Below are 14,745 nucleotides of genomic sequence, written 5' to 3' on the forward strand. Positions count from 1 at the left end.
ATTTTTTTTAGTGGCAATTAGCATGGAACAAGGTTTTAGTTGTTTTTTTTAAAAAAAAAGCAGGGGCAGGAAAGAAAAAGGGATGGGATTTTTTTTTTTTTTTTTTTTTAAAGTCTGTTCTGCAGGTACCATAGATATTTTTGATCCACTATCTAAAGTGAATGACCCTGATCTGTATCATTTATAATCACTCATCAAAGTTGTGACTGTATTTTAATGCCGACTGCAAAATATAAATCTACACTAATTGCTTAAGTGAATGTTTACATATATATATTTAACTCACTTAGGAAAATTATGACTAATTTGAATACTGCATTTGCAAAATATGCTTCAGCAGCAAGAATATTAAACTCAACTATTTTTAATTTGAACATTTAGTTTTTGCTTTTACCATTAAAAGGATATGTCAGTATAAATCACATTTGTCTTATTTTTTTTTCTTCTTCTTTGAGACATTAGAAATGAGGGGAAAAGTGTCTCTACCTTGTAGTTTTTCTTGGTTCACTTGGGAGTACTTGGTATTTTCAGTTTCATTGTTTTGTCTTTTATAATCATTCAGTTAGTTGTTTGGTGAATGAAAAGTTCATACATTAGGGGAGATTAATATGTTGTAAAAATACAATATTCTGATTTGCAAAACTACAAAAAATGGCATAAATCTTGAGTGAGTATACTGAACACTGCTTTGTCTTGGCATACCCAGCATTACTTTTAACTCAAATTGCAAACTGATTTTTTTCACATCTGCTGTATCCCTTTTAGTAGGTTGAGTCTAATGTGAAAGTCTTTAAAACAGCAAACAGAATTTCAATTGTAGGAATTGACATTTAGCTTATGTAGATTTTCATGAAGTTTTTAGTCTTTCGAAGGTTTTAATAGGATTTTGGTTAGTCGGTGACCCTATAGATAAAGAATAACTGCTTCAGAAAATCATAATATGTTGCAGTACCTGTGTTTTATTTTGTTATTGTTGCAAATCTGTGTGCTTATTTTCATTAAGATTAGGTTAGTGTCTGATTAGGTTACTTACCTTTCAGTTTTTGTAAACTTTCTTTGTGTCCTTTATTTCTTGTTTGTGATATTTCTTAAAGTTGTTAAGAAATGTAATTTTTTAGTTTCCATTATTAAATAAAATATAGAAATACTTCTACAGCAGAAGGAGGTTTCCTGAATCACGATTGTTTATATGCCTTTCCTTTCAAACAGTACATTTTTTATTCCTTACTTTCTATACAAATTGGATTACTTTCTTAATTTCAAAAAAATTGTTTTTAAAATGCAAGTGATATAATCCTGCATATGGCACTTCCAAGATAGCTTGAGGTTTGTTTCGTTCAGAGATTTCAGAGCATGCGACTCAGTGTCCACTTTTCAGTCCTTTTAATTAACATTTATAGCTACTTTACAGAAGATGTTCCTTTTTCAGTTTGACAGGAATTTCTTTGCCTAAGGACATTCAATGGCAAATGCCTTATACATTCATATTGTACAAACTGAGCAAATCTTTGACATCCTGGAGTATGGTTACTGAAAAAAGGTGTATGAAAATTTAACTAACTGTATTAGAACAAAATCTCAAAGGAAAATTAACTAATTCTAATTAATTATATGGCTTCTGAAACTACGAAATGTCAGCACAGGAAATAAGTGCAGGAGGGAAAAGCAAGTATCTTGGGAGTGACTAGAAATCCAATTAAGGTCTGAATAGGAGAAATTTACATGTCAATCAAACAAGCAGTTTCTGAGAGCTATGCTAGACCATAAAAAGAGGTGGTATCATTAACATGTTACAGAAAGATTATTATTACTTCACAGTGCAGGACCGAGAATAATGGCTACGTTAGTAGTTTTAGTAAGTGAATCAGGAAAGTTTGTAATCTTGTATTATAGATGGAGTGGTGTCAGTTGGCATAAGATCAGTGTATGGAATCTTTCACAGCTAAGGAGGGATTCAAGGTAGGAATGTTAAATATCAGTTAATTGAATAGTTGAGTAACCTCATGAATTCTTATCAGTTAGTTGACTATTCTGTAATGCCCAGGGATGTGGCCGGCAGCCAGCGCACTTCTGCCACATTCCTGACGAGCCCTCTGCCATTCCATGCTTCTGCCTCTGTATCAGAAGCAGCAGCATGGGGTGCCAGGCAGCAGCTGGTCCATGAGGAGAGCCAGCTTAAAAAACAGCTCCCCTTGCGGACCGGCTGCCTGTTGCTATGTGCTGCTGCCTCTGATAAAGAGGCAGCAGCCCAGGGTGGCAGTAGCCCCTGTCTTGGGGGCTCTCTGAGCTCCCACTGTGAGCTGAGCTACTGGCCAGCCTGCTAAAAAAAAATATTGGTGGAGGTGCAGGGGAAGGAAATGCGTGCAGTCTATAGCATTAACCGATAAACTTTTGTTTATTGGTTAACACTATTACATCCCTAATTCAAGGTGTCTGTTACTGTAATTTCAACCCTGGATCTGACTGTGGGTGGACATCCTATCATCTCAGGCCTACTTTAAAGCTAAGGCTATAGTAAGGAACTCCAAGGTCACAGGATGTCCATGAAGAGACAGCTCATGTCCTTTCCACTTTGTAAAATGCTTACAACTGGGCACCAGGTGATATAGCAGTGGTAAGCAATCTGCAGCCCCTCAGGGTTCTTTGTGTGGCCCATGAGACATTTTGTTTGCCATTGCCCATGCACAGGGTTGCCAGATTCCATTGGTTTGCATCCATATAGTTTTTTTTCCTATGGGTATTGCTAAAGCAATGCACATGTGAAGCAAAGTCACATGAGGTGCACGTGGTGATTGTAGGGATATAAGCAACTAGTCGACTACCTGATGAACAAATGCTCATTAGGTAGTCGAGTAGGAACTTGATTAGTCGCTCGCCCCCCCATTACTGCCTCTATCAGAGAGATGAGGGGGAGGGAGGAGAGGAGGGGAGGGAAGGAAGAACATGAGTGGTGCTGGGGGGAGCTTGCTTAAAAGCTGGTTGCCCCCAGCACTGTCTCCATGGGGGGCAGGAGAGGCAGGGGGCAGTGGGGAAATGGTGCAAGTAGGGATTGAAACAGTCCTGCTTGCACCAGTCCCAACTGCTGCTCCTCTCCTTTTGAAAGGCATAAGAGCCACAGGTGGTTCCTGTACATTTCAAAGGGCAAGAAGCAGAGAACCAGCTGCTTCTCTCCCTTTGAAATATACAAGAGCCACAGGCAGTTCTTGTGCATTTCAAGGGGGAGAGAGAGACAGCGGGGAACCCTCTGGATCTCTCCTTTTGAGATGTAGAGGAGCTGCGGGTGGTTCTTACACATTTCAAAGGGAGAAGTGCAGCAGGATAGGGAGCACCCTCCAGCCCCCATGACTAATGTGGTCCCAACTGTGCTGGTGGGGGCAGGGGCCTGGAGGAGAGGGTGCCAGTGGATGCTGGGACAGGGGATAGAGTGCAGGTGGATGCTGTGGCAGGAGACAGGGTGCTAAGGCAAGAGACAGGGTACCAGTGGGTGCTTGGGCAGGATGGGGAGGAGGGGACAGGGACTGGTACCTGGGGATCCTGCAGCTGTTCACCAAGGCCCAGGAAGTGCGCGGGCTGCTCCCTCGACCCCCAGACAGCGGCGTGGTATCTGAAACACTGGTCTGTCACATGCCTGATGCCTTCCTACATGGGGGGCGGGGAGGAGTCCTGTCCTGGAGCGCCAGCAACAAATGCTTGGTCAGCGCGCGCCTTGCCCTTCCGCTCCTCACAGCAGCATGCGCTGCCTGAGCAGCTAGAGCTGGCATGCTGGTGACTTCATTCTGCCCTGCTGCCTTTTGTGGGGGGAAAGAGGGTGTCCTGGACGACGCCAGACAGTGCGCGCTGCCGTGGGGAGCAGAGGAGTAAGGCCCACGCTGCCCGAGTGTTTGGGGCTGGCGCGATCCAGGACTCCCCCTTCCCCTGCGTGGGAAGGCAGCAGGGGAATGAAGTCCCCAGCACACCGTCTCCAGCTGCTCAGTCAGCATGCACCTTGCTCCTCCATTCCCTATGGTAGCGCATGCCGCCCAAGCAGCTGGAGCTGGTGCTCTGGAGACTTCATACTCCTGTTGCCTTCCTGCACGGGGGAAGGGGGAGTCCCGGACCACGCCAGTTCCAAACACTCAGGCAGCACGTGCCATGCCCCTCCCCATGGCAGCGCGCGCCACTGGAGCAGCCAGAGCCAGCACGGTGCCGGACCCCGACCCCCTCCCCTGCATGCAGGAAGTCATCAGGGGAACAAAGTCCGCAGCATGCGACGGACTGGCCTTTTAAGTACCGCACCATCTGTTGAGGATGGGTGGAGGAGAGTAGCCTGTGTATTTCCAGGACCTGGCACACAGCTGCACAACTCCCGCCACCCTGCAGGAAGTGCACACTACCTCCATTGTCCGTGGAGGTAGCATCAGCACAGCGTTCATCTTGTGGGTAGCACTGGTGAGCACAGGGGAGCCAGGGAGGGCTGGAGGGGGCACGGGCGGTTTCGTTAACTGCACTTTTCGGGGGGAAGAGCCACATGCGGCTCGTGAGCCACGGGTTGGCCACCCCTGGTTTATGCAGTTATTCAGGCAGCCGTTCAGCAATGCTGTTAGTTAGCAGGGGCCAGAATTTACTGTCACAATGTCCTCATGCATCTCTGACTCCGGCGATGATGATAACCAGAAGGCTGTTGCGTGTGTCCTCAATGACATGTGCCATGTTAGATTAATGCACTTAGCCTTCACAGCAGATCCCAGTAGAGCCCCCAAACACCACAAATCAGATTAGGATCGAAGGTGCCAGGCCAGGTTTATTGTTAAGTGAAGTACAGTAAAAAGGTGTCAATAGACTCTACTGAACCACTATGCATTTGTACCCCCAAAACAATGAAATGACTCAAAACAATGGAACATTTCCATTGCCCCCCTGACACCACTTTTTATACAGGAACAAACACATCACAGCTGACGAGGTTGCCACCCTCTGATGTTGCCAAGTTACCACCAATCACCTTGTGCCATCATGTATCAGCCTCGTCCTTTTCCTGAACCTGAGTTAGTATTTATGGGGAGTGGGTATCATGGTCTTTGTCTATGAGCTGTGTGTTTACAGCTCATGATAAGTCCCAATTACCAGTTAGTCTTAGTCCTGGACCTATAACCAAGTAGTCTCAGCCCTGTTCAAGCCAAGGTCTGTGGGCAAGGGGTCTGCTTTTGATCACAGCTTAGCTTTGTTTTATTTTCGCCATGTTTTATCGATTGTTTGCTAGGCCATAGGCCTCAAATCAGGCCTGTGCTATATGGGCTTATGTCTCATGTCCTCATCTTACTACAGTTTAAACAGCTATATGCTAACATCCCTTATTAAAAGAATAAAGTGCTTTTTCTTAGATGTGCAGTTGTCATTTTCACAGTGTTGCTGTTTGGTAAAATTATGAGCACAAGAGACAGACGCTGGCATTATTCATTGGAGGGAACACTACCTAAAACTCCCAGATGCTGGGAAGAGAAGAGAGTAATGAGGTCTAGTATTTCCATTATCTTTCTTCCAATAGATTGGAGTTTGGGGGAATAGGCAGAATAAGAATCTGCACCCCTTATAGCAAGGCAGTGGTGGAGGCAGAGAGGTGGAAAGTCCCCTTATGGTAGCAAGAGTTTGGTATCAGCTTTATCATAATCCTGTTATCCAATATTAAAAGTGGAGCTCCCTAGCAAGTTCCATGGGAGGATTTTAGTATGCCATCCTCTCCATTCCCTGCAGTTGAAAATCTGGTCTGTGTATGTGGGCGGAGGGAGAGGGGAGACTGTTCATCCAACATTGTCTCTGAATCTTGCTAGTGGGGTTTACCATTTGCCTTTTGAATCCACTTTATTGCTGTAGATTTCATACATTTTTTTCCAGCCTTGCAAATATGGTTGCTCAGCAATTGTTGTTGAAGGAAAGTTACACTGCAGTTATAATTTATACTATGTTTTCAAGCAGTAGTTCTTGATTTGTCTCATGGATTTTAGTGTAAACATTTTACAAAATCCGTTGAAAGAGGAAAAATCACAATTATACTAGCCGTATCCACATGTGTATCCAAGTAACTAGTAAGCTAGATGGATGTTAAATAATTTTGATAACTTAATAAAGGGATAGTGTAATTCATACTTCCTGTGACTTGGGTGTGGTTATTTTGTCTCGAGTAGGCTAAGAATACAAAGTTATAAAGGAACACTATTGCATGTTTGAGGAATTGGAGTTCCACAAACAATCTCTTATGTTCTTCTGCAGGGTAAAATGTGCCTGTTACCCGTACCCATTAAAGCAGTGGTCACCAATCAGTAGATCAGGATCTACTGGTACATCTTGGAGCCTCTGACAGGTGATCCTGACTGGTTTGGCTGGGAGGCACTTCAGCTGCCCCTCCCCTCACTGCCTTGCTGCTCCTACCCAGAGCCTCAGAACTGCTCCCTGGGAACCTCCTGCTTGTTGTGCAGGGTGGGGGAGACAGAGGCGGGGGGCACTGATGTTACTATCTCCCACTCCCCCGTACCCCATCTTTACAGAGTGAGGAGGGTGGGGCTTTGGCAAAGGGGTGAGGCAGGGCCTCGAAGAAGGGGCGGGGTAGGAGTATTTGGGTTTGAGGTTGACTCTGGACTGTCTTAACTTCAAAAAGTGATCTTGTGCTTAAAAAGGTTGGAGACTACTGCATTAAAGCATTTTAAAAAAAGTGAAGCTGGTAACAAATTTAATATAAGAATTGACATTCAGTTCAGCATTGAACAATGGTCCATCTAACCCATATCCTCATCTTCAGCAGTGGCCAGTGCCATTTTTTTATAAAAGAAATTAACAGAGCAGGGCAATTATTTAATGATCTATCCCCTGTTGTGTAGTTCCAGTATCTAGCGGTCAGAGTGTTAAGTAAGGATGTTAAGGGGTAATTTAATAGTTGATGCATTTTGAATTGGCTATTTGATTAGTCAGTAGGGTGCCTCTGCCTTTAAAGTGTAGCCACAAGCCTAGGGGCTGTTGCTACATGTTTCAAAACAGCAGCGCCCAGAGAGCCTGGGCTCAGTTGGGGACTCCCCAGCTGATCCTGGGCTCCACACAATGTTGCCGCTTTGAAACTCTGCGTGCAGCCTGGGGATACCCCAGTTGGCCCAGGGCTGCACATGGCTTTTCAAAGCAGCAGTGCTGTATGGAGCACAAAGTCTCGCCCCATGCTTCAAGTGGCACTGCTGCTTTGAAGTTCTCCCTCTTCTTCTTGCCCTATATGATATGATAGAAGCAGCAAGGGGTGCAGGGAAGCAAATAATCGATTATCCTGTCAGCTATCTGATAAGCATGTGCTTATAGGATAGTTGACTAGTCAACTAGTCCTTCATATTCCTAGTGTTAAGGACACCCTAAGCATGAGATTGCATCCTTGACCATCTTAGTTCTAACGATGGCTATTAACCATCATCCATCAACTTACCTAATTCTTTTTTGAACCCACTTATAGTTTTGACCTTCACAGACTCCCCTGGCAACAAGTTGCACCGCTTACCTATGCTTTGTTTGAAAACAAGTGCTTCATTTTGTTTGTTTAAAATCTGCTGCCTGTTAATTTCATTGGGTGACCCCTGGTTCTTGTGTTACATGAGAGCGTAAATAACACCTTCTTGTTGATTTTTCCCGCACGGTTTTTGATTTTATAGACCTGTGTCATATTTCCCTTTAGTCATCTCTCTTCTGAGTTAACACCCCAGATCATTTAATCTTTAATCTTTGTTTCATTCCCTTAATCATTTTGTGTTGTCCTCTCTCCATTCTGAAAACTGTCCGGTGCAGCAATCTTAAATAAAAACGTTGGGGTTTCTTTGTATTTGAGAGTAGATTAAATTAGTACATGATTTTGATTTGAACCCTGGGCTTCCCATACTAGAAGGAATTAGTGTACATACATAGCGAATTCTGACATGATACTTTTTGTATTCCTTTTTATATTATTTTGTTTAACTTGGAAGACATACGATCCATCTTATAGTAATAGAGATGTAGCCGTGTTAGTCTAGTTTAGCTGAAACAAAAAACGGGACTATATAGCACTTTAAAGACTAACAAGATGGTTTATTAGGTGATGAGTTTTCGTGGGCCAGACCCACTTCCTCAGATCAAATTGTGGAAGAAAATAGGCATGACCATAAATACCAAAGGGATACAATAAAAAAAAAGAAGTGAACATATATAAAAAGGACAAATCAAATTTCAGAACAGAAGGGGGATGCGGGGGGGGGGGGAGATAAATGTCTGTGAGTTAATGATATTAGAGGTGATAATTGGGGAAGCGATCTTCATAATGGGTAAGATAATTAGTGTCTTAGTTAAGACCCGGCTGTAAAGTGTCAAATTTAAGCATGAATGACAGTTCAGAGGTTTCTCTTTCAAGTCTGGTGTTAACACCCTTGGGACCTGACTAATCTTGGATGAGGGATTTTGCCAGACCCGGGAAGGTCGTTTCTGGCACCCTTGCTGCCAGGCCTACCAGGCTTCCTGGCTCCCCTAGCAGCCCAGATGGGGCTTCCTGACTTCTCCCACTTCCCCTGACTCTCTCAACACAACTGGGCCGCCACCAACCTTCCTGGGTCCCTTCCAGTTCTCCATAGCTCATCAGGACTTTCTCATTCTGGAACATCTGTGGTCCTTCTGAACCAGAGAGATCTGATTTATAGAGGTGCAACCTGTATTGCTAGGAAAATGGACTAACTTTTAACTCCTTTTTCTGTATTTTTAAAAAAAATAAGTATTGTTATATAAACAAATTCTAATGTTTTCTTCTTTCAGGAACACCATTTACAACGAGCTATTTCGGCACAGCAAGTTTTTAGAGAAAAGAAAGAGAGCATGGTTATCCCAGTCCCGGAGGCAGAGAGCAATGTCAACTATTACAATCGCCTGTACAAAGGAGAGTTTAAACAACCAAAGCAGTTCATTCACATTCAACGTAAGTTCATGCTTATATTGTTCTGTCTTCCTTTAACAGAACTTTGACTTTGGGAAAGTCAAAGTATTCATATGGTAGGTCCCCAAAAAACATGACCCCAAAAACATGGTCAGAGTTATAGTAGATAAGTCCTTGTTTCTCCTTTGAAGTAGCCAGGAGGATATGGGGATTGAGGGACTGAAGAAGGTATTGTTTGTAGGGCTGGTTTGTGGATTTCCATAGTGATGTTTTATATGTGTTTCAGATAGGTAGTTGTCAGAGGACAGACCATACACTTCTGTTCTATTGATCTCACCATCCTTGAATTCATTTGATTTCCTAACTCTCTGATAAGGAATAAGTGAATGAGCCATGCTACCAGTTATTTATGATTGTTTTATTTTTAAAAGTTAATCATGCTGTGGTATGTAGATGCCCCTTATCTCTATTCGCGGATCACCTTAGTCTTAGTAGAAAGTCAGATTAATTAGAATATCTCTAATGGAAATCATTGTACAGTAAAACTCCGATGGTCCAGCATCTGATGGTCCGGCACCATCAGGAACCCGGAAGTGCTCCGGGCAGCCAGACCATTGGAGCTGCTCTGCCCCCGGCTTCCCCGATTCAGCCGCTGCTAAAACTGACCAGCGGCTGAATCGGGGAAACTGGGGGCAGAGCAGCTGGAGTGCCGCCAGGTAGGTCCCGTAGCGCCGCCCCTCGGCGCTGCAAGACCAACCTGGTAGTACCCTAGCTGCTCTGTCCCAGGTGTATCCAAGTCAGCTGCTGCTGAAACTGATCAGCAGCTGATTCCAGGAAGCCGGGGCAGAGCAGCTCTGCCTCGGGCTTCCTGGAGTCAGCCCCTGATCAGTTTCAGCAGCAGCTGACTTGAGGACACCTGGAGCAGAGCAGCTGGGGTGCTGCCGATTTGTAACATGTGTGCCAACATTAACTAGAGATGTAAAATACCTTTTAACTGATCAGCTGGTTTAATCTTAAGTTAAACTGGTTAACTGATTAAATGGGAAGTTGTGGCCAGGCAGGAGCACCCCTGTCCATGGCAGGCCCTGCAGGGCTGGATCAGAGCCTTGCCCACAGTGAGTGGGGTACTGTTCTAGCCCCTACTGCTTAACCAAAACCAGTAAGCCTCACTCATTAAGGGTAACCAGTTAACCATTAACATCCCTAACATGAAACAGCTAATCTTATTTTAGGTAGAAATCTATTCATATTACAATATAAACTTAAAAAACAACAAATAGTGTGGTAGCACTTAATAGACTAATGGTAGAAATGTAGCCGTGTTAGTCTGTTGTAGCTGAAACAAAAAACAGGACTGTGTAGCACTTGAAAGACTAACAAGATGGTTTAATAGGTGATGAGCTTTCGTGGGCCAGACCCACTTCCTCAGATCAAATAGTGGAAGAAAATGGTCACAACCATATATACCAAAGGATACAATTAAAAAAAGTGAACACATATGAAAAGGACAAATCACATTTCAGAACAGAAGGGAGATGGAGGGGGGAAAGGAAGGGAGGTAAATGTCTGTGAGCTAATGATATTAGAGGTGATAATTGGTGAAGCTATCTTTGTAATGGGTAAGATAATTAGCGTCTTTATTCAGATTTGCGTGTAAAGTGTCAAATTTAAGCATGAATGACAGTTCAGAAGATTCTCTTTGAAGTGAAGTCTTAAAAGGTCTTTGAAGCAGGATGCAGGTAATCAAGTCATTGAGACAATGTCCTTTCTGGTTGAAATGGCAAGAAACTGTTTTTTCTTTATTATGCTGTCTGATATCTGTTTTGTGGGCATTGATCCTTTGGCGAAGTGTCTGAGACATTTGTCCAATGTACATAGCGGACGGACACTTTTGGCACATGATTGCATAAATTAGATTTCTGGATTTGCAAGAATATGTGTTGTTGATCTTATAACTCACTTGGTTGGGTCCAATAATGGTATCAGCAGAGTGAATATGTGGACAAAGCTGGCAACGGGGTTTGTTGCAAGGGAAGGTACCAGGGTTGGTATTAGTGTGGTATGTCCTGTGGTTGTTGGTAAGAATCATCTTGAGGTTAGGTGGTTGTCTAAAGGAGACTATGGGTCTGTCTCCCAGAGCCTGCCGGAGTTTAGTATCCTGTTCCAGTATTGGTTGTAGTTTATTGATAACGTGTTGGACAGGTTTAAGTTGGGGGTTGTAGGTGATGACAAGTGGTGTTCTATTGTTGGTTTTCTTGGTTCTGTCTTGAATTAGATGGTTTCTAGGTATTCGTCTGGCTCTTTCAATTTGCTTTTTTATTTCTCTGGGTGGGTTGTTGAGGTTTATAACAAACGCTCATCACCTATTAAACCATCTTTTTAGTCTTTAAAGTGCTACACAGTCCTGTTTTTATAGACTAACAAATCATGTAGATGGTATCATGAGCTTTCGTTGGCACAGCCCACTTCTTCAGATGACCAGAGTGTTGGATGTGCAGGATCAAAATAAATAGGGGAGAAGGAGAGGGTGGTGGAAGAAGGAAAAAATTGGAGCGGGGGGGCTGGAACAAGAAGAGGCAGTGGGTAAAAAATATCAAGAGAAAAGCCAAGCTGGAAAGCCATAGGGAAAACAAATAGTTTATAAGCACCTAAGGACTAGATCAGTGATTCCCAGCCTTTTTCCCATGTAGGAACCCCTAAAATATTTTTTTTATATCCCGAGGAACCCCTACCTATGAAAAGGTTTGCTTGGTGAACAGCGGAACCCCTGACGATGGTCTGCGGAACCCCAGGTTTCCACGGACCCCTGGTTGGGAAACAGTGGACTAGATCAGTGGTCCCCAATGTTTTGGGGCTGCCGGGCGCCTCGGGGCGGGGCCGCTCACAGGCCACGTGACTGGGGGCGGGGCCAAGCATGTGCCGCACGCCCGAGGTCGGCACCAGCATGTGCCGCGATCCCAGGCACGGGCTGCCCAGGTTCCGCGCGGCGCCCCCGGGGGTGGGACCAAGGCCAGCGCCAGGGCTGGCAAGGGCACGCGCGGCGCCCCCTGGGGCGGGGATAAGGCCGGCGCCAAAGCCGGCAAGGGCATGCGCGGGGGCCGGGGTGGGGGTGAGGGTCGGCACTGGCACGCGCGGCGCACCCAGGGCCGGCCATGCGCCCGGAGCTGGCACCTGCCGCACACCCGGGGGTGGGGCCAGCCCAGATTCCTCCGTGGGCGCATGTAAAGGGCCCAGCGGGCGCCATGGTGCCCGCGGGCACCGGGTTGGGGACCATGGGACTAGATCCGTGGTCCCCAACACGTTGCCCGCGGGTGCCATGGCGCCCGTGGGGGCACTTGCATGCGCCCGCCAGGTGCTCTGGGCTGGCCTGGCCCCGGGCACATGGCGCGGCGCTTGCGGGGGGGGGGGGGGTGGCGGGGAGTGCCGGCCCCGGGTGCGCGGCGCTTGCGGGGGACTGGGGGGGTGCCAGCCCCGGGCGCGCGGCGCTTGCAGGGGGGAGGGGGAAGCGCCGATTCCAGGCGTGCGGTGCTTGAGGGGTGCTTGCGGGGGGGGGGGGGCACTGGCCCCGGGCGCATGGCTATGGGGGTCCCCTGTGCCCCCAGGCGCGTGGCTGTGGGGGGCACCGGCCCTGGCCCCCCCGGGCAAGCGGCTCTGGCGGGGGGCCGCCCCCGGGCAAGCGGCTATGGGGGGGGGCCGCCCCGGGCGCGCAAGTGTCCCTGCCCCCCGGCGCCCGGCGGGCGAACGGCCACTCCCCCTGGTGCCTGACAACCTCAAAAGGTTGGGGACCACTGGACTAGATGGTCAAAGGGGGCAGATAAGAACCCTTAATTAGCAAACAACAAATGGTTAGGTAGCACTTAAAGACTGACAAAACATGTAGGCCAGTGGTCCCCAACCTTTTGGGGCTGCCGGGCGCCTGGGCGCGGGGCTGCGCATGTGCTGCATGCCCAGTGCTGGCGCCACCCATGCGCTGCACTCCTGGGGCCAGCGCCATTCCTGTGCCGCATGCCCAGGGGCAGGGCTGCCCATATGCCGCGCACCCTGGGCAAGAACAGCCCATGCACTGCATGCCTGGGGCCGGCGCCGCTCCTGTGCTGCTCGCCCAGGGGCAGAGAAGCCCATACGCTGTGCTCCCGGGGACAGCACAGCCCATGCACTGCACACCCGGGGGCGGGGCTGCCCCTGTGCTGTGCGCCCAGGGGCGGGGCCGGCCCCAATCAGTCCGCGGGCTCACAGAAATGGCCCGGCGTGCACCATGGTGCCCGCGGGCGCTGCGTTGGGGACCACTGATGTAGGCAGTATCATGAGATTCTACATAAACAAAGAACCATTGTCGCCTTCGTTGTTTGGTAGGTTGATAATGACCCAGCCATCCAGTATCTTTATTCATTCAGTGGGTGTGAGACTGGAACTTGTGAATGAGCTGTAGTTCCAGTCCTTCCCTGTGTATTTGGCTTGTTGAAGCAAAATGCAGGACAATGTAGCACTTTAAAGACTAACAAGATGGTTTATTAGATGATCTGAGGAAGTAGGTCTGGCCCACTAAAGCTCATCATCTAATAAACCATCTTGTTAGTCTTTAAAGTGCTACATTGTCTTGCATTTTGCTTCAGCTACCTCAGACTAACACGGCTACATTTCTATCACTATTTGGCTTGTGGAATTGGTTTGTAACAAATTAGTTACTTGAAGATCTAATTAATGAATGCCCAGGGAGATTAAAGTGTTCTCCAACAGGTTTTTGTATGTTCCCTTTGTGGATATCTGATTTGTGTCCATTAATTCTTACCCATAGGGACTGTTCAGTTTGTCCAGTATATATATTGCAGTGGGACATTGCTGGCATTTGATGGCATAGATTAAATTACTGGATGTGCAGTTAAATGAGCCTTTGATTTGGTGGCTTATGTGGTTGGCTCCAGTAATGAATTCACTTGTATAGCTATGTGGGCAGAGTTGGCACTGTGGCTGATTGCAGGACTGAGTTCCTGGATGTTTATGATGTAGTTGCGTAGCATGGTTACTGGAAAGAATTTGTTTCAGATTGGAGGGTTGTCTGTAAGCGAGAATAGGTCTTCCCCCAAGGCCTCTGAGAGTGAGGGATCATTTTCCAAAATAGGTTGTAGATTGTCGATAATGTGTTGAAGGGGTTTGAGTTGTGGCCGGTAGGTAATGACAAGTGGAATTCTTATTTTGGGGGGGGGGGGGGGTCTGTCTTGAAATAATTGATGTCTGGGTAGTTTTTTGGCTCTGTCAGTTTGTTTTTTTAACTTCTCCAAGTGGGTATTTCAGTTTTAGGAATGCTCTATGAAGACCCAGTAAGTGTTTGTCTCTGTTTGTGTGGCAAATCTTAGGGCTTCGCTCTATACAATAGATTGAGAAATGTGTCTGGGATGGAAGCCAGAGACATGAAGGTAAGTCTAGCAGTCGGTGGTGGAAATTTGTCCATTATTTTATTGTACTGTAATGTCCAAGAAGTGGATTTCCCATGTGGACTGGGGCAGGCTGAGGTTGATGGTGGGGTGGAAATTGTTGAAATCCTTGTGAAATTCTTCAAGAGTCTCCTTTCCCATGGGTCCATTTGATGAAGGTATCATCTATATAGTGTAAGTAAAGTAAGAGTGTTATGGGCGAGAGCTGAGGAAACATTGTTTAAGGTCAGCCATAAAGATGTTGGCATATTGTGGTGCAATGCTGGTGCTCATGGCTGTGCCACTGACTTGAAGATGCAGGTTGTCTTGGAATTGGAAGTAGTTGTGGGTGAGGACAAAGTCGCAGAGCTCTATAACTAGGTGTGCAGTGTTATCAGAGATGGTGTTCTTGATGGCCTGTAATTACTGGCA

The 14,745-nt window shown here is 46.5% G+C and overlaps 1 protein-coding gene across 1 annotated transcript in view; it reads left to right on the forward strand.

The window, feature by feature from the left end:
- EPC2 (enhancer of polycomb 2) overlaps window positions 1-14,745 on the forward strand; it is a 122,018-nt gene that overhangs the window by 33,315 nt on the left and 73,958 nt on the right. The window contains exon 2 of the mRNA XM_006135681.2: window positions 8,785-8,944. Within this exon, the coding sequence (XP_006135743.1) occupies window positions 8,785-8,944 (160 nt within the window). The remainder of the gene's footprint in view (window positions 1-8,784; window positions 8,945-14,745) is intronic.

This window comes from Pelodiscus sinensis, chromosome 7 (genome assembly GCF_049634645.1).
Source record: "Pelodiscus sinensis isolate JC-2024 chromosome 7, ASM4963464v1, whole genome shotgun sequence".
In the NCBI taxonomy this organism is placed as follows: Eukaryota; Metazoa; Chordata; order Testudines; family Trionychidae; genus Pelodiscus; species Pelodiscus sinensis.